The sequence below is a fragment of the Ranitomeya imitator genome, chromosome 3, assembly GCF_032444005.1.
Source record: "Ranitomeya imitator isolate aRanImi1 chromosome 3, aRanImi1.pri, whole genome shotgun sequence".
Lineage (NCBI taxonomy): Eukaryota > Metazoa > Chordata > Amphibia > Anura > Dendrobatidae > Ranitomeya > Ranitomeya imitator.
In genome coordinates this window covers 826,849,261-826,874,590 of record NC_091284.1, presented here as the reverse complement: position 1 = coordinate 826,874,590, position 25,330 = coordinate 826,849,261, and the positions used below count along the sequence as shown (strand labels likewise).

The 25,330-nt window shown below is 42.8% G+C and overlaps 1 protein-coding gene across 1 annotated transcript in view; it reads left to right on the top strand.

The window, feature by feature from the left end:
* Positions 1-25,330, top strand: part of P4HA3 (prolyl 4-hydroxylase subunit alpha 3) — a 43,392-nt gene that overhangs the window by 1,938 nt on the left and 16,124 nt on the right. Inside the window, exons 2-4 of the mRNA XM_069759447.1 lie at positions 9,535-9,677; positions 10,809-11,032; positions 17,284-17,433. Of these exons, the coding sequence (XP_069615548.1) occupies positions 9,535-9,677; positions 10,809-11,032; positions 17,284-17,433 (517 nt within the window). The remainder of the gene's footprint in view (positions 1-9,534; positions 9,678-10,808; positions 11,033-17,283; positions 17,434-25,330) is intronic.

Below are 25,330 nucleotides of genomic sequence, written 5' to 3'. Positions count from 1 at the left end.
ATGACACTATATGGCAATCACTGTATGGCACTCACTATATGACACTATATGGCACTCACTATATGGCACTCACTATATGACACTCACTATATGGCACTCACTATATGACACTATATGGCAATCACTGTATGGCACTCACTATATGACACTATATGGCACTCACTATATGACACTCACTATATGGCACTCACTATATGGCACTCACTATATGACACAATATGGCACTCACTATATGACACTCACTATATGGCACTCACTATATGACACTATATGGTACTCACTATATGACACTCACTATATGACACTATATGACACTCACTATATGACACTCACTATATGGCACTCACTATATGACACTATATGGCACTCACTATATGACACTCACTATATGACACTATATGGCACTCACTATATGACACTCACTATATGACACTATATGGCACTCACTATATGACACTCACTATATGGCACTCACTATATGGCACTCACTATATGACTATATGGCACTCACTATATGACACTCACTATATGACTCTCACTATATGACACTATATGGCACTCACTATATGACACTCACTATATGGCACTCACTATATGGCTATCACTATATGGCACTCACTATATGACACTCACTATATGACACTCACTATATGACACTCAATGTCAGACAATCACTATATGACACTCACTATATGACACTCGCTATATGACACTCACTATATGACACTCGCTATATGACACTCGCTATATGACACTCGCTATATGACACTATATGGCACTCACTATATGGCACTCACTATATGACACTCACTATATGGCACTCACTATATGACACACACTGTATGACACTCACTATATGACACTCGCTATATGACACTCGCTATATGACACTCGCTATATGACACTCGCTATATGACACTCGCTATATGACACTCACTATATGACACTCACTATATGGCCCTCGCTATATGGCACTCGCTATATGGCACTCACTGTATGACACTCGCTATATGACACTCGCTATATGACACTCGCTATATGACACTCACTATATGGCACTCACTATATGGCACTCACTATATGGCACTCACTATATGGCACTCACTATATGGCACTCACTATATGGCACTCACTATATGGCACTCACTATATGGCACTCACTATATGGCACTCGCTATATGACACTCGCTATATGGCACTCACTATATGGAACTCGCTTTATATGGTCTCATAGTCTATAATCTCAAGAAATTGCTATGAGTAATAGGAGCATTAGAAGTAATTAGTCATCAATCTGTCAAACCGTGAACCAAATGCATGTGGGAAGGTGACACCACAGCTGGAAAGCTTCATCATGGGCAATGAAGGGTTAACATGAGATTCTTTACAATATCTGCTGTTTGCACAACACTAAATCCATCATCAGGAGTCGACATTTCTCCACATCTGGACTGGGATTTAAGCTTTGAAAATAGAGCGCTGAGAAATCCAACACATAATGTGTCTACAAGCCTGAACCCAAAATGTCATCACCTGTGTTATACTGACTGCTGAGCTGTGTATCTAATCCTCTCCTGTGTGATACTGTCTGCTGAGCTGTGTATCTAATCCTCTCCTGTGTGATACTGTCTGCTGAGCCGTGTATCTAATCCTCTCCTGTGTGATACTGTCTGCTGAGCCGTGTATCTAATCCTATCCTGTGTGATACTGTCTGCTGAGCTGTGTATCTAATCCTATCCTGTGTGATATTGACTGCTGAGCCGTGTATCTAATCCTATCCTGTGTGATACTGTCTGCTGAGCCGTGTATCTAATCCTATCCTGTGTGATATTGACTGCTGAGCCGTGTATCTAATCCTATCCTGTGTGATACTGACTGCTGAGCCGTGTATCTAATCCTATCCTGTGTGATACTGACTGCTGAGCCATGTATCTAATCCTCTCCTGTGTGATACTGCTGAGCTGTGTATCTAATCCTCTCCTGTGTGATACTGTCTGCTGAGCCGTGTATCTAATCCTATCCTGTGTGATATTGACTGCTGAGCCGTGTATCTAATCCTATCCTGTGTGATACTGTCTGCTGAGCCGTGTATCTAATCCTCTCCTGTGTGATATTGACTGCTGAGCCGTGTATCTAATCCTATCCTGTGTGATACTGACTGCTGAGCCGTGTATCTAATCCTATCCTGTGTGATACTGTCTGCTGAGCCGTGTATCTAATCCTCTCCTGTGTGATACTGTCTGCTGAGCTGTGTATCTAATCCTATCCTGTGTGATATTGACTGCTGAGCCGTGTATCTAATCCTATCCTGTGTGATACTGTCTGCTGAGCCGTGTATCTAATCCTCTCCTGTGTGATATTGACTGCTGAGCCGTGTATCTAATCCTATCCTGTGTGATACTGACTGCTGAGCCGTGTATCTAATCCTATCCTGTGTGATACTGTCTGCTGAGCCGTGTATCTAATCCTATCCTGTGTGATACTGTCTGCTGAGCTGTGTATCTAATCCTATCCTGTGTGATATTGACTGCTGAGCCGTGTATCTAATCCTATCCTGTGTGATACTGTCTGCTGAGCCGTGTATCTAATCCTCTCCTGTGTGATATTGACTGCTGAGCCGTGTATCTAATCCTATCCTGTGTGATACTGACTGCTGAGCCGTGTATCTAATCCTATCCTGTGTGATACTGACTGCTGAGCCATGTATCTAATCCTCTCCTGTGTGATACTGCTGAGCTGTGTATCTAATCCTCTCCTGTGTGATACTGTCTGCTGAGCTGTGTATCTAATCCTCTCCTGTGTGATACTGTCTGCTGAGCTGTGTATCTAATCCTATCCTGTGTGATACTGTCTGCTGAGCCGTGTATCTAATCCTATCCTGTGTGATACTGACTGCTGAGCCGTGTATCTAATCCTATCCTGTGTGATACTGACTGCTGAGCCATGTATCTAATCCTCTCCTGTGTGATACTGCTGAGCTGTGTATCTAATCCTCTCCTGTGTGATACTGTCTGCTGAGCTGTGTATCTAATCCTCTCCTGTGTGATACTGTCTGCTGAGCTGTGTATCTAATCCTCTCCTGTGTGATACTGTCTGCTGAGCTGTGTATCTAATCCTATCCTGTGTGATACTGTCTGCTGAGCCGTGTATCTAATCCTCTCCTGTGTGATACTGTCTGCTGAGCTGTGTATCTAATCCTCTCCTGTGTGATACTGTCTGCTGAGCCGTGTATCTAATCCTCTCCTGTGTGATACTGTCTGCTGAGCTGTGTATCTAATCGTTTCCTGTGTGATACTGTCTGCTGAGCCGTGTATCTAAGCCTCTCCTGTGTGATACTGTCTGCTGAGCCGTGTATCTAATCCTATCCTGTGAGATACTGTCTGCTGAGCCGTGTATCTAATCCTCTCCGGTGTGATACTGTCTGCTGAGCCGTGTATCTAATCCTATCCTGTGAGATACTGTCTGCTGAGCTGTGTATCTAATCCTATCCTGTGTAATACTGTCTGCTTAGCCGTGTATCTAATCCTATCCTGTGTAATACTGTCTGCTGAGCCGTGTATCTAATCCCATCCTGTGAGATACTGTCTGCTGAGCCGTGTATCTAATCCTATCCTGTGTGATACCGTCTGCTGAGACGTGTATCTAATCCTATCCTGTGTGATACTGTCTGCTGAGCCGTGTATCTAATCCCATCTGTGTGATACTGACTGCTGAGCTGTGTATCTAATCCTCTCCTGTGTGATACTGTCTGCTGAGCCGTGTATCTAATCCTCTCCTGTGTGATACTGTCTGCTGAGCTGTGTATCTAATCCTATCCTGTGAGATACTGTCTGCTGAGCCGTGTATCTAATCCTATCCTGTGAAATACTGTCTGCTGAGCCGTGTATCTAATCCTATCCTGTGAGATACTGTCTGCTGAGCCGTGTATCTAATCCTATCCTGTGTAATACTGTCTGCTGAGCCGTGTATCTAATCCTATCCTGTGTAATACTGTCTGCTGAGCCGTGTATCTAATCCTATCCTGTGAGATACTGTCTGCTGAGCCGTGTATCTAATCCTATCCTGTGTAATACTGTCTGCTGAGCCGTGTATCTAATCCTATCCTGTGAGATACTGTCTGCTGAGCCGTGTATCTAATCCTATCCTGTGAGATACTGTCTGCTGAGCTGTGTATCTAATCCTATCCTGTGAGATACTGTCTGCTGAGCCGTGTATCTAATCCTATCCTGTGAGATACTGTCTGCTGAGCTGTGTATCTAATCCTATCCTGTGTAATACTGTCTGCTGAGCCGTGTATATAATCCTATCCTGTGAGATACTGTCTGCTGAGCAGTGTATATATATATATATATATATATATATATATATACTAGATGGTGGCCCGATTCTAACGCATCGGGTATTCTAGAATATGCATGTCCACGTAGTATATTGCCCAGCCACGTAGTATATTGCCCAGTCACGTAGTATATTGCCCAGTCACGTAGTATATTGCCCAGTCACGTAGTATATTGCCCAGTCACGTAGTATATTGCCCAGCCACGTAGTATATTGCCCAGTCACGTAGTATATTGCCCAGCCACGTAGTATATTGCCCAGTCACGTAGTATATTGCCCAGTCACGTAGTATATTGTCCAGCCATGTAGTATATTGCCCAGTCACGTAGTATATTGCCCAGCCACGTAGTATATTGCCCAGTCACGTAGTATATTGCCCAGTCACGTAGTATATTGCCCAGCCACGTAGTATATTGCCCAGTCACGTAGTATATTGCCCAGTCACGTAGTATATTGCCCAGCCACGTAGTATATTGCCCAGTCACGTAGTATATTGCCCAGCCACGTAGTATATTGCCCAGTCACGTAGTATATTGCCCAGTCACGTAGTATATTGCCCAGCCACGTAGTATATTGGCCAGTCACGTAGTATATTGCCCAGTCACGTAGTATATTGCCCAGCCACGTAGTATATTGCCCAGCCACGTAGTATATTGCCCAGCCACGTAGTATATTGCCCAGCCACGTAGTATATTGCCCAGCCACGTAGTATATTGCCCAGCCACGTAGTATATTGCCCAGTCAAGTAGTATATTGCCCAGCCACGTAGTATATTGCCCAGCCATGTAGTATATTACACAGTCATGTAGTATATTGCCCAGCCACGTAGTATATTGCCCAGCCACTTAGTATATTGCCCAGTTACTTAGTATATTGCCCAGCCACGTAGTATATTGCCCAGTTACGTAGTATATTGCCTAGTGACATAGTACATTGCGCAGCCACGTAGTATATTGCCCAGCCACGTAGTATATTGCCCAGTCACGTAGTATATTGCCCAGTCACATAGTATATTGCCCAGCCACATAGTATATTGCCCAGCCACGTAGTATATTGCCCAGTCACGTAGTATATTGCCCAGCCATGTAGTATATTACACAGTCATGTAGTATATTGCCCAGCCACGTAGTATATTGCCCAGCCACGTAGTATATTGCCCAGTTACTTAGTATATTGCCCAGCCACGTAGTATATTGCCCAGTTACGTAGTATATTGCCTAGTGACATAGTACATTGCGCAGCCACGTAGTATATTGCCCAGCCACGTAGTATATTGCCCAGTCACGTAGTATATTGCCCAGTCACATAGTATATTGCCCAGCCACATAGTATATTGCCCAGCCACGTAGTATATTGCCCAGTCACGTAGTATATTGCCCAGCCATGTAGTATATTACACAGTCATGTAGTATATTGCCCAGCCACGTAGTATATTGCCCAGTTACTTAGTATATTGCCCAGCCACGTAGTATATTGCCCAGCAATGTAGTATATTGCCCAGTTACGTAGTATATTGCCTAGTGACATAGTACATTGCGCAGCCACGTAGTATATTGCCCAGTGACGTAGTATATTTCCCAGTCACGTAGTATCTTGCCCAGTCACGTAGTATACAGCACAGAGCCACGTAGTATATTGCACAGCGAAGTAGTATACAGCACAGAGCCACGTAGTATATTGGCCAGTCACATAGTATATTGCCCAGCCAGGTTTGTCACAGTTTAAAAAATAAAAACATATACTCACCTTTGCGGGGGCCCGTTGTAGTCCACGGCAGCTTCCGGTCCCAGGGTTGGAATGAGCGCAGGACCTGTGATGACGTCGCGGTCACATGACCGTGACGTCAACGTCATGGCAGGTCTTTCTAGCACAGGCGCGCAGGGCCTGTGATGACGTCGCGGTCACATGACTGTGACGTCATGGCAGGTCTTTCTAGCACAGGCGCGCAGGGCCTGTGATGACGTCGTGGTCACATGACCGTGATGTCATGGCAGGTCCTTCTCCCATACCATCTTTGCCTCCGGAACCTGCAACGGAAGATGGCGGCCGGCGCGAGCAACTACGGAGGGTGAGAATAGCAGGTTTTTTTTTTTTTTATTATTTTTAACATTACATTTTTTACTATTGATGCCGCATAGGCAGCGTCAATAGTAAAAAGTTGGGGACACACAGGGTTAATAGCGGCGGTAACGGAGTGCATTACCCGTGGCATAACGCGGTCCGTTACCACCGGCATTAACCCTGTGTTAGCGGTGACCGGAGGGGAGTATGTGGGCGACAGGCACTGACTGCGGGGAGTAAGGAGCGGCCATTTTCTTCTGGACTGTGCTCGTCGCTGATTGGTCGCGGCATCCATGACAGGCAGCTGGCGAGACCAATCAGCGAATGAATAACCGTGACAGACAGACAGAAGGACAGACAGACGGAAGTGACCCTTAGACAATTATATAGTAGATATACAATATATATATACTCTATATATATACACATACAGGTATATATCTCCCACTGTCTCATTTATTATGTATATTGCCGTCCCTTATTATACAGTGCTCTCTCTTGTTATGTACAGTACCGTCCCTTACATATTGGATTATATAGAGACCTGATTTTTATCACATACCGTCCTGTCTTGTTAGCTGTATAATGCAATGATGGCTGATGGAGCATGGGAAAGCTTTTTTACTAATGGAGGAGATGATGAACTGGTCGTCTGGTCACCGGCTCCTCCATCAGCAGTCTTTTTATATCTAAAAAGAGAGTAAACTGTGTAATAAAAGAGGGCGCTGTGAATAACAAAATTAACAAGAATACACTACGTAAGAGACAGCACTGTACATAACAGCAGAGGAAGCTATATAATAAGGGACAGCACCATATATAACTAGAGAGGATGGTATGTAATAAGGGATGGTGTTATACATGATAAAAGAGGAAACTATGTAACTAAGGATGGTGTTATACAGAATTAGTGAGTACGTTATGTACTAAGGGACTGTGCTATGTATAATAAGTGAGTACACTATATACTAAGGGACTGTGTTATACATAAAAACTGACTACACTATATACTGAGGGATGGCGCTATACATAATAAGCGAGTACACTATATACTCACGGCAGAGAATTGCAGGCCCCTTGGCAGCGTTCACACCTGCTTACAAGGTGTGCATGGGACTAGCAACCCCTTTAGGCCAGACTCGCACAATCCCATTGACATGATGGCAGTTAAAAGGGTTAATTCTTCCCAATTTCGGGTCCCGTGCACTGAGGAGATTGACACGCGACTGTGATTTTGGCGAGAAGGCGCAAATATTTTGCGCTGACATTCACAAGTCGGCATCTTGTCTCCAGGGTGAACATGGTAGTCTCAAATCCTACTCTCACCTATGGCCACCATGCTTTACACTGCAGCTTCAATTTGTTGGAATACAACTGTAGTTAGTGGCTTCAGCTTAGCGGCATCGTCTACTGGAGACTGCCGTAACCTGACATCTTCCTGGTATCCTCCATATCCTCCATGCTTTACACTACATGTCTATGGGAGACTCGGGTGGTCTGCAATCTACCTGCGACTGCATCCAAAGGGCAAAGATAGGTGAATGTATGTTCACTGGGGGGGTCCGACTGCTGGGACCCCACTAATCACCGAGGACCCCAAGAGCCTTATGTGAGCGGTGCCGCGGTGAGCACGAGCCGGCACCTGCGGAGTTTAACCACTTAGATGCCACTGACAGCTAGATCTGAGGGGGAGCACATGCCCACCCATACCCCCCCATTCCGAAAGGGGTGGGTGCCGCAGTGAAAAAAAAAAAAACATGCACAGGTAAATTACCCTAGGGGACTAAGAAGTGCATTAAAAATAGTTAAAAAAAATATGACAAAAATATTATAAAAATATTATTAAGCAAAAAAAAAGTTCAAATTCCCCCTCCCCCCATTTTTCCATTTCCAAAATTAAATAAATAAATTCAAACATTTGAGAAAATATCGATCTTATGAAAGTAAATTGTTTAACCTGTATGGTAAATGCCGTAAAGAAATAACAAGTAAAGAAAAAATGTAAAAAAAATTATAGAATTTATGGGTTTTTTTTTTGTTAAGTCCCCAAAAATAAAATAAGTAAATCGTTTGCAGAAAAAAAAATTATGAGTCACAGAAAAGGACAAACCGATTTATTTATTTTTTTTTTAAAGTTCTGAATTTTTCAAAATATAAAAATGAAGTCTACGTGTTTGGTAGCGCCGTAATCGGACTGACCCAGGGAACCATTTATTTTTTTCTCAAGTTTTAAAAATAAAACCCCCCAAAATGGAGGGATTTTGATATTATTATTATTTCATCCCATTTTTTTACAATTTTTTCCCCCTTTTTCAGGATTCTTTTTTTGTAAGAAGGAATTAAATGAATGGTGTCATTCCAAACTATAACTCGTCCTGCAAAAAACACAAGTCTAAATATGGAAAAAAAAATTAAAAAAGAAAATCCCGGGAAGGGGTGAAGCTGTTGTCTAAGCCCGCATTAATGTCACTTGCCATAAACACATCATTTTGTTGCCTGGTGTAAATGCCGCTCTTCTCCTGAATCCGGAGATGTTTTTCTTTTGATTCTGCGCCCTTCTGTTCCTGAGATATAGCCTTCTCATTTCTGTTAATAAATCTAGTCTTTTTTAGCCAACTGGGCGTGGTGCTCAAGAAGAAAAGTTGATGATCACACCCACTTGCCTAAGAAGGCTAGATTTATATACAAGGAAGAAGAGGCCATATCTCAGGAACGGAGAGGCGTAGAAACAAAAGAGAAACATCGCCGGATTCAGGAGAACAGCGGCTTTTATACCAGGGGGGAAAAATACTCGATATAAGCAAGTGACCTCTTCTCTTTGAGTGTTCATCAGAGGGACTTTGGATCATTAATGTGATTGTACGCTCTGATTATCTAGGTAATTACACCATCTGCACAGCATCACATAGCTGCCAACATTTCTGGGCATGTTTAAGTCTCTCCCCAAATCCATCGCTCCTGGGAATGTTCCCGGCCCACCAGGGGTTTGTATACACTTCACCCCCTTCCAGCCCAGGAACCATTAGGAATCCAGGACAGCCGGCGACCATGAGTGTGGCTTTGAGCTGGAGATTGAAGCTGATCACTCAGATGACACCACAGTGTCCTATATACAATCCATATGTTATCTTTCAGGTTCTACAATAAAGTGAAGACCCTCCATCATACGGCCGGGACCCCGGTGTCGGACCCGATATTTGCATTCACCCTGCTGAAGAGGCTGCAGTCTGAGTGGATGAATGTGGTCCATAGCCTAGAGACGGATGAGAACATCAGAGGTGACAAACCGTTCATTGCTTCAATATTAACCTTCAGCATTTCGGCACTGTATGGCAGTATTATTGAAACCCCCAAAAAAGGGTTTGATTTGAGCATTAATTGTTAGTATTTTGTTATGGAAATTACACAATAGTATCATGTGGGAATGATAGAAAATTATTCTTCCTATTTTTATGTGGATACTGTATGGCGGTATTATTTGAGGAAGGTATGGCAGTCTTATTTGGTCAATCAATGGTGGTATTGTGAGGGAAATCCATGACAGCGTTATGTGGGCATTATATGGCAGCACTATTTGGAGTATTGTTTAGGGATTGTATAGTGGTAGTATTATAGTGGTATTATTTAGTCATTGTATGGTGGTGTCATCTGGGCATGAAAAATGCATGGTAGTATTATCTAGATATTGTATGGTGGTATTATTATTCTGGCACTGTATGGCAGTATTGTTTGGTCACTGAATGACCATAGTGTGTGGACTTATGGTGCATAATTATGAGCAGTTGGCTTTTTTTGCTTATGGTCCAGGGCATTAAGAGGTGGTATTTTTGTGATACTTTACGGTTGTATTATTTATTATTATTATTATTATTTTAGACACGTAACGGTGGTATTCTGTAACATGTGTATAGCAGCGCAATAGGGGAGCTATACGGTAGTATTCTTAAAATACTCTATATATTATTTTGGTGTTGTATGGCGGTGTTATTTGAGCAATAAATGGGAAATATTGTGTGAAATATTTACGGCCCTATTATTAGTGTCCTACAAAACTGTAATAATTGTATAATATGATGGTATTATTTTGGCATTGTATGGCGGTATTGTGGGGACTGGTAAAAGTTTGATTTGCACTTTCTATAATAACATCCCTTTAATTTAAAGCTGCATTTTATGGCACAGAAAACCTAATAAATCTTGTACCTATAATTGCTGTGTGTGCTTGCCATCACAGTGTGAGCACAATGCTTCTTGTGGGGGGTGGAAACAGTCAGTATGACAAGGATGATCATCCTACAGATCTGGCCGGTGCCAGCTTTTCTTTGCCTCTGTCCCCGTTGGTAAAGTCAGGAATTGCTGTTATAAGGCCACCAATGTGACGGTCACCAAACTTCATTGCCCCCTTACAGTGCTGAAGGACGGCTACGAGAAGGTGGAGAAGAAGCTTCCAGAGGTGGAGGATGTTGAAGGAGCAGCCAAAGCTCTCATGAGGTTACAAGACGTCTACTCCTTGAATGTGAAGGGTTTGGCACAAGGAGTATTCCAGAGCGGACCCAGTTCACACCTCAGCATCCTGCACAAGCCGGCCCAGGTCTACAGCATGTCAGCCGATGACTGCTTCCACATTGGCAAGGTAGATGGATGCAAGGCCATTTTATGTATGGGGGATAGAGGCTGAGGAGGCCGGTGTACTGACCAATTATTGCCTCCACTACACAGTGCAAACTAACAGGGCAACGTAGCGCCCACACATAGTGCCCAAATAATACCCCCATATAGCGCAGGCTGGGTGCCTGTTATGAAAGGCAATTCAGTATCACAATGGACATGGAGGTCAGAGCACATACAGTGATCTGACAATAACCCAAAATAATAGAACGAGCTCTGAGACGTGGGAACTCTGCAGACCGCAATCCCTGATCCTCTCCAAACACAACTAGAGGCAGCCGTGGATTGCGCCTAACGTTCCCTATGCAACTCGGCACAGCCTGAGAAACTAACTAGCCTGAAGATAGAAAAATAAGCCTACCTTGCCTCAGAGAAATACCCCAAAGGAAAAGGCAGCCCCCCACATATAATGACTGTGAGTAAGATGAAAAGACAAACGTAGGGATGAAAAAGATTCAGCAAAGTGAGGCCCGATATTCTAGACAGAACGAGGATAGGAAAGATAACTTTGCGGTCTACACAAAACCCTAAAGAAAACCACGCAAAGGGGGCAAAAAGACCCTCCGTACCGAACTAACAGCACGGAGGTACACCCTTTGCGTCCCAGAGCTTCCAGCAAAACAAATAGACAAGCTGGACAGAAAAAATAGCAAACAAATAGCAAAGAAGCACTTAGCTATGCAGAGCAGCAGGCCACAGGAATGATCCAGAGAAAAAACAAGTCCAACACTGGAACATTGACAGGAAGCATGGATCAAAGCATTAGGTGGGGTTAAGTAGAGAAGCACCTAACGACCTCACCAGATCACCTGAGGGAGGAAACTCAGAAGCAGCAGTACCAGTTTCCTCCACAAACGGAAGCTCCCAGAGAGAATCAGCCGAAGTACCACTTGTGACCACAGGAGGGAGCTCTGCCACAGAATTCACAACAGGTGCCACAGCCTGCACTATGAGATAAGACTGGGGAAGTACACAAGCCTGGTGTAATAAAGGAGGATTAGGCTTTCTTCCCTGGTGGTCTCGGACAGTGGAGGGGCTGTTCCTTTATGGTGATCTTGGGTAATAGGAGAGGACAAGCCTGTTTTCTTCGTATTCTAGGGTATTGTTGTGAATTCTGCTCTTGGGTTCCCTCCAGTGGTTGTTGGTGGGAATGCAGTTGTCTCTGACTCGCAGTCCTGGCCAGGTGTATCGGATAATTACAATTCTGACTGGGATATTTAGGTGTGCAGGATCCTTTAGCCCTTGCCAGTTGTCAATGTTCCTTGTGAAGTATTGGATCTCTTTCTGGCTTCTCCTGCTTGCTGCCAAATTAAGCAAAGATAAGTGTTTTGTTTTTGTTTCTGTGGCGCACTGCTGTGTGCTTGTTTCAGTTTTATTCCTGCTCTGTTTGTAGGATTCACTGGAGTTGCAGATATACGCTCCTACATCTTTAGTTAGATGTAGGAAGTTTTTTGTATATTCTGCTGTGGATTTTTTGAAGGGTTTTAATAATGACCGCACAGAACTCAGTTCTATCCTGTCCTATCTAGCTAGAGTGGCCTCCTGTGCTAAATCCTGTTTTTCTGCCTGTGTATGTTCTTTCCTCTCCGACTCACCGCCAATATTTGTGGGGGGCTGTCTATCCTTTGGGGATTTTCTCTGAGGCAAGATAGTATTCCGATTTCCATCTTTAGGGGTATTTAGTCCTCCGGCTGTGACGAGGTGTCTAGGTGTGTTAGGTACACTCCACGGCTACTTCTAGTTGCGGTGTTAAGTTCAGGATTGCGGTCAGTATAGTGGCCACTTTCTCCAGTGAAAGTTCTCATGCATCTCCAAGGTCACCGGATCATAACAGGGTATTGAATACCCGCTTCCCTGATGGTGGGCTTAATGCGTATTTCCCGGGTGGTCTAGGGTAGCAAATAGTTTCATGGTACCTTGCTGGTCTTGGTTATTGTAGGTTAATGCTTCCCTGGTGGTTTAGGGTAGCAGTTGGGTTAATGGTTTCTTTATGTTCTAGGGTAGTGGATGAGTTAATACTTCCCTGGTGGTCCAGGGTAGCGATTGGGTTAATGGTTCCTTGCTGGTCTTAGGTAATGCAGGTGTTAATGCTTCCCTGGTGGTCTAGGGTACTGGAAGGGTTAATGCTTTCTCGGTGGTCTAGGATTATGAATGGCTTAATGCTTACCTGGAGGTCTATGGTAGTTGAGGGGTTAATGCTTCCTTAGTGGTCTAGAGTAATGGATGGGTTAATGTTTTACGAGTGGTCCAGAGTAGTGAAGGCGTCAATGATGCCATACTGGTCTACGTTATGGATTGGTGGGTTAATACTTTCTCGGTGGTCTATGCTAGTAGAGGGGCTAATGCTTCCCTAGGGTATTGGATGGGTTAATGCTTCCTCTTGGTCTAGGACAGATGATGGGTTAATATTACGCTTGTGGTCTAGGGTAGAGGTTGACTGAATGCTACACTAGTTAAGTGGAGGAGTTACTGTTGGTCTACGGTATTGGAGGGGTTAATGCTATCCTGGTGATCTAGAGTAGCGGTGGGGTTAATACATCCCTGGTGGTCTAGGGTAATTCAGAGGTTTATGACTGGAGCAGTGTGAATGTGCAGTAATCTGCTCCATGAGGCCGTCACCGTCCTTCCCTCACAGATACTTCATGCCTCAGCACAATGCATCATGGGCCAAAAATGCAGATTCTTATTCATCTGGATGATTCTTAATATACGTAACTGAATCATAAGCAAACGAGATAGAAATGTGACCGCACGGTCCGAAGTCTGAACGTCTGGAACCGATCCAAGGCAAACCCTAGACTAATCCAGAACATGTGTCAGCACACCAAGGTGCCAATCTCCACCCGAAAAAGGAGAAATGTTCTGAACTGAGGTGAAACAATTGAATACACAAGTTTCTTATGCTAAAGGGTGGGATTATCTTCAAATACCACCCTCTAATGATAATGAGATGACTCTCCTGACCCTATCCTCTAATGATAATGAGATGACTCTGCTGACTCTATCCTCTAATGATAATGAGATGACTCTGCTGACTCTATCCTCTAATGATAATGAGATGACTCTGCTGACTCTATCCTCTAATGATAATGAGATGACTCTGCTGACTCTATCCTCTAATGATAATGAGATGACTCTGCTGACCCTATCCTCTAATGATAATGAGATGACTCTGCTGACTCTGTCCTCTAATGATAATGAGATGACTCTGCTGATCCCACCCTCTAATGATAATGAGATGACTCTCCTGACCCTATCCTCTAATGATAATGAGATGACTCTGCCCTCTACTGATAATGAGATGACTCTACTGACTCTATCCTCTAATAATAATGAGATGACTCTTCTGACTCTATCCTCTGATCATAATGAGATGAATCTGCTGACTATCCTCTAATGGTAATGAGATGACTCTCCTGACCCAATCCTCTAATGATAATGAGATGACTCTGCTGACTCTATCCTCTAATGATAATGAGATGACTCTCCTGACTCTATCCTCTAATGATAATGAGATGACTCTGCTGACTCTATCCTCTAATGATAATGAGATGACTCTCCTGACCCTATCCTCTAATGATAATGAGATGACCCTGCTGACTATATCCTCTAATGATAATGAGATGACCCTGCTGACCCTATCCTCTAATGATAATGAGATGACTCTGCTGACTCTATCCTCTAATGATAATGAGATGACTCTGCTGACTCTATCCTCTAATGATAATGAGATGAGTCTGACTCTTCTGACTCTATCCTCTAATGGTAATGAGATGACTCTGCAGACCATATCCTCTAATGATAATGAGATGACTCTACTGACCCAACCCTCTAATGATAATGAGATGACTCTGCTGACTCTATTCTCGATTGATAATGAGATGACTCTTCTGACTCTATCCTCTAATGATAATGAGATAACTCTGCTGACTCTATTCTCTAATGATAATGAGATAACTCTGCTGACCCTATCCTCTAATGATAATGAGATGACTCTTCTGACTCTATTCTCTAATGATAATGAGATGACTCTTCTGACTCTATCCTCTAATGGTAATGAGATATCTCTGCTGACTCTATCCTCTAATGATAATGAGATGACTCTGCTGAATCTATTTTCTAATGATAATGAGATGACTCTTCTGACCCAACCCTCTAATGATAATGAGATGACTCTGCTGACTCTATCCTCTAATGATAGAGATGACTCTTCTGACCATATCCTGTAATGATAATGAGATGACTCTGCTGACTCTGCCCTCTACTGATAATGAGATGACTCTGCTGACTCTATTCTCTAATAATAATGAGATGAATCTCCTGACCCTATCCACTAATGATAATGAGATGACTCTGCTGATCTATCCTCTAATGATAATGAGATGACTCTTCTGACTCTATCCTCTAATGGTAATGAGATATCTCTGCTGACTCTATCCTCTAATGATAATGAGATGACTCTGCTGAATCTATTTTCTAATGATAATGAGATGACTCTTCTGACCCAACCCTCTAATGATAATGAGATGACTCTGCTGACTCTATCCTCTAATGATAGAGATGACTCTTCTGACCATATCCTGTAATGATAATGAGATGACTCTGCTGACTCTGCCCTCTACTGATAATGAGATGACTCTGCTGACTCTATTCTCTAATAATAATGAGATGACTCTGCTGAGTCTATCCTCTAATGGTAATGAGATGACTCTGCTGACCCTATCCTCTAATGGTAATGAGATGACTCTGCTGACCCTATCCTCTAATGATAATGAGATGACTCTGCTGACTCTATACTCTAATGATAATGAGGTGACTCTGCTGACTCTATCCTCTAATGATAATGAGATGACTCTGCTGACTCTATCCTCTAATGATAATGAGATGACTCTGCTGACTCTATCCTCTAATGATAATGAGATGACTCTGCTGACTCTATCCTCTAATGATAATGAGATGACTCTGCTAACTCTATCCTCTAATGATAATGAGATGACTCTGCTGACTCTATACTCTATAATGAGATGACTCTGCTGACTGTATCCTCTAATGATAATGAGATGACTCTGCTGACTCTATCCTCTAATGATAATGAGATGACTCTGCTGATCCCACAGTCTAATGATAATGAGATGACTCTGCTGACTCTATCCTCTAATGATAATGAGATGACTCTGCTGACTCTATCCTCTAATGATAATGATATGACTCTGCTGACTCTATTCTCTAGTGATAATGAGATGACTCTTCTGACCCAACCCTCTAATGATAATGAGATGACTCTCCTGACCCTATCCTCTAATGATAATGAGATGACTCTGCTGACTCTATCCTCTAATGATAATGAGATAACTCTCCTGACCCTATCCACTAATGATAATGAGATGACTCTGCTGACTCTATCCTCTAATGATAATGAGATGACTCTTCTGACTCTATCCTCTAATGGTAATGAGATATCTCTGCTGACTCTATCCTCTAATGATAATGAGATGACTCTGCTGACTCTATTTTCTAATGATAATGAGATGACTCTTCTGACCCAACCCTCTAATGATAATGAGATGACTCTGCTGACTCTATCCACTAATAATGAGATGACTCTGCTGACTCTATCCTCTAATGATAGAGATGACTCTTCTGACCATATCCTGTAATGATAATGAGATGACTCTGCTGACTCTGCCCTCTACTGATAATGAGATGACTCTGCTGACTCTATTCTCTAATAATAATGAGATGACTCTGCTGAGTCTATCATCTAATGGTAATGAGATGACTCTGCTGACCCTATCCTCTAATGGTAATGAGATGACTCTGCTGACCCTATCCTCTAATGATAATGAGATGACTCTGCTGTTTCTATCCTCTACTGAAAATGAGAAGATGACTCTCCTGACTCTATCCTCTAATGATGAGATGACTCTCCTGACCCTATCCTCTAATGATAATGAGATGACTCTGCTGTTTCTATCCTCTACTGATAATGAGAAGATGACTCTCCTGACTCTATCCTCTAATGGTAATGAGATGACTCTGCTGACCCTATCCTCTAATGATAATGAGATGACTCTCCTGACCCTATCCTCTAATGATAATGAGATGACTCTGCTGACTTTGTCCTGTAATGCAACACCCCTCCTCCCTGATACCACATGTAACAAATATCACTGTATATCACATTATTTAGCCCCTTTTGCCCCTTCTACCCCACAGGTGGCCTATGATATGGAAGATTTCTACCACTCTATCCCATGGTTGGAGGAAGCAGTCAGTAAATTTCGCGATTCCTATGGCAGCTGGTTCACTGAGGACCAGAGCTCGCTAGAACACGCATTGGATTATTTAGCTTTTTCTTACTACAAGGTAAACGGCATCAGCAGCTACTGCTTATTCCACTCTATTACTCTCTGTTGTCACCCATGCGATTGTGTGATAATAATCAAGTACAAACAATTTTACAAGGGAAACATCGCCATCCATATTCCTCACAGCAAAATCCTAAAATCTGAAATATCCAAATTTGGTGAGGGAGCGCTCCGCTCAATTTCACATTAGCTCCAGAATTGCCTGATTTTCATTTCCATCCTGTGGTCGGAGAAAGGACGAAGAGAATCTGTGTAATTAGTTACAGAAGTCTCAGCTTCAGAATTTCATATATTGTGAAAATGGCGTAAGATCCAAAGAGCAAATCGGATCACAGTCTACGTCTAACCTGCGGAGCTGACACCACAAGGGTTAACTCCCATCTAAACATCCCTGGTGGTCAGTGGTAGGAAAGCAGAGAAATCTAATATCCCATGTGATCGAAGTCAGTGAGAAAGGTAATGTCATGTATGTACACAGTGACTGCACCAGCAGAATAGTGAGTGCAGCTCTGGAGTATAATACAGGGTGTAACTCAGGATCAGTAATGTAATGTATGTACACAGTGACTGCACCAGCAGAATAGTGAGTGCAGCTCTGGAGTATAATACAGGATGTAACTCAGGATCAGTAATGTAATGTATGTACACAGTGACTGCACAAGCAGAATAGTGAGTGCAGCTCTGGAGTATAATACTGGGTGTAACTCAGGATCAGTAATGTAACGTATGTACACAGTGACTGCACCAGCAGAATAGTGAGTGCAGCTCTGGAGTATAATACAGGATGTAACTCAGGATCAGTAATGTAATGTATGTACACAGTGACTGCACCAGCAGAATAGTGAGTGCAGCTCTGGAGTATAATACAGGATGTAACTCAGGATCAGTAATGTAATGTATGTACACAGTGATTGCTCCAGCAGAATAGTGAGTGCAGCTCTGGAGTATAATACAGGATGTAACTCAGGATCAGTAATGTAATGTATGTACACAGTGACTGCACCAGCAGAATAGTGAGTGCAGCTCTGGAGTATAATACAGGATGTAACTCAGGATCAGTAATGTAATGTATGTACACAGTGATTGCTCCAGCAGAATAGTGAGTGCAGCTCTGGAGTATAATACAGGATGTAACTCAGGATCAGTAATGTAATGTATGTACACAGTGACTGCACCAGCAGAATAGTGAGTGCAGCTCTGGAGTATAATACAGGATGTAACTCAGGATCAGTAATGTAATGTATGTACACAGTGACTGCACCAGCAGAATAGTGAGTGCAGCTCTGGGGTATAATACAGGATGTAACTCAGGATCAATAATGTAATGTATGTACACAGTGACTGCACCAGCAGAATAGTGAGTGCAGCTCTGGAGTATAATACAGGATGTAACTCAGGATCAGTAATGTAATGTATGTACACAGTGATTGCTCCAGCAGAATAGTGAGTGCAGCTCTGGAGTATAATACAGGATGTAACTCAGGATCAGTAATGTAATGTATGTACACAGTGACTGCACCAGCAGAATAGTGAGTGCAGCTCTGGGGTATAATACAGGATGTAACTCCGGATCAGTAATGTAATGTATGTACACAGTGACTGCACCAGCAGAATAGTGAGTGCAGCTCTGGATTATAATACAGGATGTAACTCAGGATCAGTAATGTATGTACACAGTGACTGCACCAGCAGAATAGTGAGTGCAGCTCTGGGGTATAATACAGGAGGTAACTCAGGATCAGTAATGTAATGTATGTACACAGTGACTGCACCAGCAGAATAGTGAGTGCAGCTCTGGAGTATAATACAGGATGTAACTCAGCATCAGTAATGTAATGTATGTACACAGTGACTGCACCAGCAGAATAGTGAGTGCAGCTCTGGGGTATAATACAGGAGGTAACTCAGGATCAGTAATATAATGTATGTACACAGTGACTGCACCAGCAGAATAGTGAGTGCAGCTCTGGAGTATAATACTGGGTGTAACTCAGGATCACAAAGGTAATGTATGTACACAGTGACTGCACCAGCAGAATAGTGAGTGCAGCTCTGGGGTATAATACAGGATGTAACTCAGGATCAATAATGTAATGTATGTACACAGTGACTGCACCAGCAGAATAGTGAGTGCAGCTCTGGAGTATAATACAGGATGTAACTCAGGATCAGTAATGTAATGTATGTACACAGTGATTGCTCCAGCAGAATAGTGAGTGCAGCTCTGGAGTATAATACAGGATGTAACTCAGGATCAGTAATGTAATGTATGTACACAGTGACTGCACCAGCAGAATAGTGAGTGCAGCTCTGGAGTATAATACAGGATGTAACTCAGGATCAGTAATGTAATGTATGTACACAGTGACTGCACCAGCAGAATAGTGAGTGCAGCTCTGGGGTATAATACAGGAGGTAATTCAGGATCAGTAATGTAATGTATGTACACAGTGACTGCACCAGCAGAATAGTGAGTGCAGCTCTGGAGTATAATACAGGATGTAACTCAGGATCAGTAATGTATGTACACAGTGACTGCACCAGCAGAATAGTGAGTGCAGCTCTGGTGTATAATACAGGATGTAACTCAGGATCAGTAATGTAATATATGGAATATAGGCTGAACTGGATGGACAAATGTCTTTTTTCGGCCTTACTAACTATGTTACTATGTTACTATGTTACACAGTGACTGCACCAGCAGAATAGTGAGTGCAGCTCTGGGGTATAATACAGGAGGTAACTCAGGATCAGTAATGTAATGTATGTACACAGTGACTGTCTGCACCAGCAGAATAGTGAGTGCAGCTCTGGAGTATAATACAGGATGTAACTCAGGATCAGTAATGTAATGTATGTACACAGTGACTGCACCAGCAGAATAGTGAGTGCAGCTCTGGAGTATAATACAGGATGTAACTCAGGATCAGTAATGTAATGTATGTACACAGTGACTGCACCAGCAGAATAGTGAGTGCAGCTCTGGAGTATAATACAGGATGTAACTCAGGATCAGTAATGTATGTACACAGTGACTGCACCAGCAGAATAGTAAGTGCAGCTCTGAAGAACATACATTACATTTCTGATTCTGAGTTACATTGCAACACTCGCATTCAAATCTGCTCTCACCTTAGCTAAACAGGCCTACTTCACAACCCTCGTATCTTCCCTATCCCACAACCCCAAACAGTTGTTCAACAATTTTAACTCCCTCCTCCGCCCACCACTGCCCCCTCCGAGTATCCTAATCGTGGCCGAGGACTTTGCCACGCACTTCAAAAATAAGATCGACCAAACAAGGCAAATCTTATAATGACCCCACATGATGCTCCATACTGTATAATGACCCCACATGATGCTCCATACTGTATAATGACCGCACATGATGCTCAATACTGTATAATAGCCGCACATGATGCTCCATACTGTATAATGGCCACACATGATGCTCCATACTGTATAATGGCCGCACATGATGCTCCATACTGTATAATGGCCGCACATGATGCTCCATACTGTATAATGACCGCACATGATGCTCCATACTGTATAATGGCCACACATGATGCTCCATACTGTATAATGGCCGCACATGATGCTCCATACTGTATAATGACCGCACATGATGCTCCATACTGTATAATGGCCACACATGATGCTCCATACTGTATAATGGCCACACATGATGCTCCATACTGTATAATGGCCACACATGATGCTCCATACTGTATAATGACCGCACATGATGCTCCATACTGTATAATGGCCGCACATGATGCTCCATACTGTATAATGGCTACACATGATGCTCCATACTGTATAATGGCCATTGGCCACACATGATGCTCAATACTGTATAATGGCCACACATGATGCTCCATACTGTATAATGGCCACACATGATGCTCAATACTGTATAATGGCCAGTGGCCACACATGATGCTCAATATTGTATAATGGCCACACATGGTGCTCCATACTGCATAATAGCCACACATGATGCTCCATACTGTATAATGGCCACACATGATGCTCCATACTGTATAATGACCCCACATGATGCTCAATACTGTATAATGGCCACACATGATGCTCCATACTGTATAATAGCCACACATGATGCTCCATACTGTATAATGGCCACACATGATGCTCCATACTGTATAATGGCCACATATGATGCTTCTTACTGTATAATGGCCACACATGATGCTCCATACTGTATAATGGCCGCACATGATGCTCCATACTGTATAATGGCCACACATGATGCTCCATACTGTATAATGACCGCACATGATGCTCCATACTGTATAATGGCCCCACATGATGCTCCATACTGTATAATGGCCACACATGATGCTCCATACTGTATAATGGCCCCACATGATGCTCCATACTGTATAATGGCCACACATGATGCTCCATAGTGTATAATGACCCCACATGATGCTCAATACTGTATAATGGCCACACATGATGCTCCATACTGTATAATGGCCACACATGATGCTCCATACTGTATAATGGCCACACATGATGCTCCATACTGTATAATGGCCACACATGATGCTCCATACTGTATAATGACCGCACATGATGCTCCATACTGTATAATGGCCACACATGATGCTCCATACTGTATAATGGCCGCACATGATGCTCCATACTGTATAATGGCCGCACATGATGCTCCATACTGTATAATGACCGCACATGATGCTCCATACTGTATAATGGCCACACATGATGCTCCATACTGTATAATGGCCACACATGGTGCTCCATACTGTATAATGGCCACACATGATGCTCCATACTGTATAATGACCGCACATGATGCTCCATACTGTATAATGGCCGCACATGATGCTCCATACTTTATAATGGCCACACATGATTCTCCATACTGTATAATGACCCCACATGATGCTCCATACTGTATAATGGCCACACATGATGCTCCATACTGTATAATGACAACACATGATGCTCCATAGTGTATAATGACCCCACATGATGCTCCATACTGTATAATGGCCACACATGATGCTCCATACTGTATAATGGCCACACATGATGCTCCATAGTGTATAATGACCCCACATGATGCTCCTTACTGTATAATGGCCGCACATGATGCTCAATACTGTATAATGACCCCATATGATGCTCCATTCTGTATAATGGCCGCACATGATGCTCCATACTGTATAATGGCCACACATGATGCTCCATAGTGTATAATGACCCCACATGATGCTCCATAGTGTATAATGACCCCACATGATGCTCAATACTGTATAATGGCCACACATGATGCTCCATACTGTATAATGGCCGCACATGATCCTCAATACTGTATAATGGCCACACATGATGCTCCATACTGTATAATGGCCATTGGCCACACATGATGCTCCATACTGTATAATTGCCACACATGATGCTCAATACTGTATAATGGCCACACATGATGCTCCATACTGTATAATGGCCACACATGATGCTCCATACTGTATAATGGCTACACATGATGCTCCATACTGTATAATGACCCCACATGATGCTCAATACTTAGTAATGCCCCCCTCCCATCTTGTATGCACGGCTCATATCCCCCCCCCTTCTGTATGCATGGCTCATATTCCCCCCCCCCCTGTCACGATTCACACCATGACCGTCACCCCCACGTCACAGATCGGGGTGACTTTAGGCCAACAGACGGCTATCACATGTGCAGGGGGGCTTATCTTAGTTATCCCTCCACTCCACAATGTGATGAAAAAACACACACAAAGCTAATGACCTCTTAGTTTACAGCAGGGGCTTATTCTAGGTATCCCACTGCTGTTCAATATACCACGAACTGCAGGGATTTATGTATATCCCACTTAAAGTTCCACTTAAAACTTGCAGCTCTCTGGCGCCCCCTTACTCTCAGGTCAGATTAGGTACTGCACCTAGGGTAATTAGTCACCAGAAAGGCTGCCTGCTATGTACTGGCTATTGGGCACACTGCAGCAACGCGATAAACTACTCCCACTCAGGCAGGAACAATAATTATCAACGCCGCAGTCGCTACAACGACACCCAAAAGCCTGCACAAATGTATGCCCCCCCCCGCATCCTGCCGCCCTAGGCACGTGCCCTCAAGTGCCTAGTGGCAAATACGGCCCTGTTTACATTTTTGTTTCCACCACTTAAAAGAAAAGCAAAAAAACAAATCTATATATGTTTGGTATCTGTGTGGTCTTAATGGCCTTTGGAATCATATTGCCCCATCAGTTTTACCATATATTGACCATGGTAAATAAAAACCTCAAAAAACTATTGTGGAATTGCCCTTTTTTTGCAATTTCACTGCACTTAGCATTTTGTTCCATTTTCTAGTAAATTCGGCTTTGAATGGCAGTATTGTGTGGGATTATTATTCAGCATAGGATGGCAGTATAGTGTGGGATTATTATTCAGCATAGGATGGCAGTATAGTGTGGGATTATTATTCAGCATAGGATGGCAGTATAGTGTGGGATTATTATTCAGCATAGGATGACAGGATAGTGTGGGATTATTATTCAACATAGGATGGCAGAATAGTGTGGGATTATTATTCAGCATAGGATGGCAGTATTGTGTGGGATTACTATTCAGCATTGGAGCTTTAGATGGCAGTATTGTATGGGATTATTATTCAGCATAGGATGGCAGTATAGTGTGTGATTATTATTCAGCATAGGATGGCAGTATAGTGTGGGATTATTATTCAGCATAGGATGGCAGTATTACGTGGGATTATTATTCAGCATAGGATGGCAGTATAGTGTGTGATTATTATTCAGCACAGGATGGCAGTATAGTGTGGGATTATTATTCAGCATAGGATGGCAGTATAGTGTGGGATTATTATTCAGCATAGGATGGCAGTATTGTGTGGGATTATTATTCAGCATTGGAGCTTTAGATGGCAGTATTGTATGGGATTATTATTCAGCATAGGATGGCAGTATTGTGTGGGATTATTATTCGGCATTGGATGGCAGTATTGTGTGGGATTATAATTCGGCTTTGGATGGCAGTATTGTGTGGGATTATTATTCGGTCTTGGATGGCAGTATTGTGTGGGATTATTATTCACCATTGGATGGCAGTATTATGTGGGATTATTATTCGGCTTTGGATGGCAGTATTGTGTGGGATTATAATTCGGCTTTGGATGGCAGTATTGTATGGGATTATTATTCAGCATTGGATGGCAGTATTGTATGGGATTATTATTCGGCATTGGATGGCAGTATTATGTGGGATTATTATTCGGCATTGGATGGCAGTATTGTGTGGGATTATTATTCACCATTGGATGGCAGTATTGTGTGGGATTATTATTCGGCATTGGATGGCAGTATTGTGTGGGATTATTATTCAGCATTGGATGGCAGTATTGTATGGGATTATTATTCGGCATTGGATGGCAGTATTGTATGGGATTATTATTCAACATTGGATGGCAGTATTGTGTGGGATTATTATTCAGCATTGGATGGCAGTATTGTATGGGATTATTATTCAACATTGGATGGCAGTATTGTATGGGATTATTATTCAGCATTGGATGGCAGTATTGTGTGGGATTATTATTCAGCATTGGGTGGCAGTATTGTATGGGATTATTATTCTGCATTGGATTGCAGTATTGTATGGGATTATTATTCTGCATTGGATGGCAGTATTGTGTGGGATTATTATTCAGCATTGGATGGCAGTATTGTATGGGATTATTATTCAACATTGGATGGCAGTATTGTATGGGATTATTATTCAGCATTGGATGGCAGTATTGTATGGGATTATTATTCAGCATTGGATGGCAGTATTGTATGGGATTATTATTC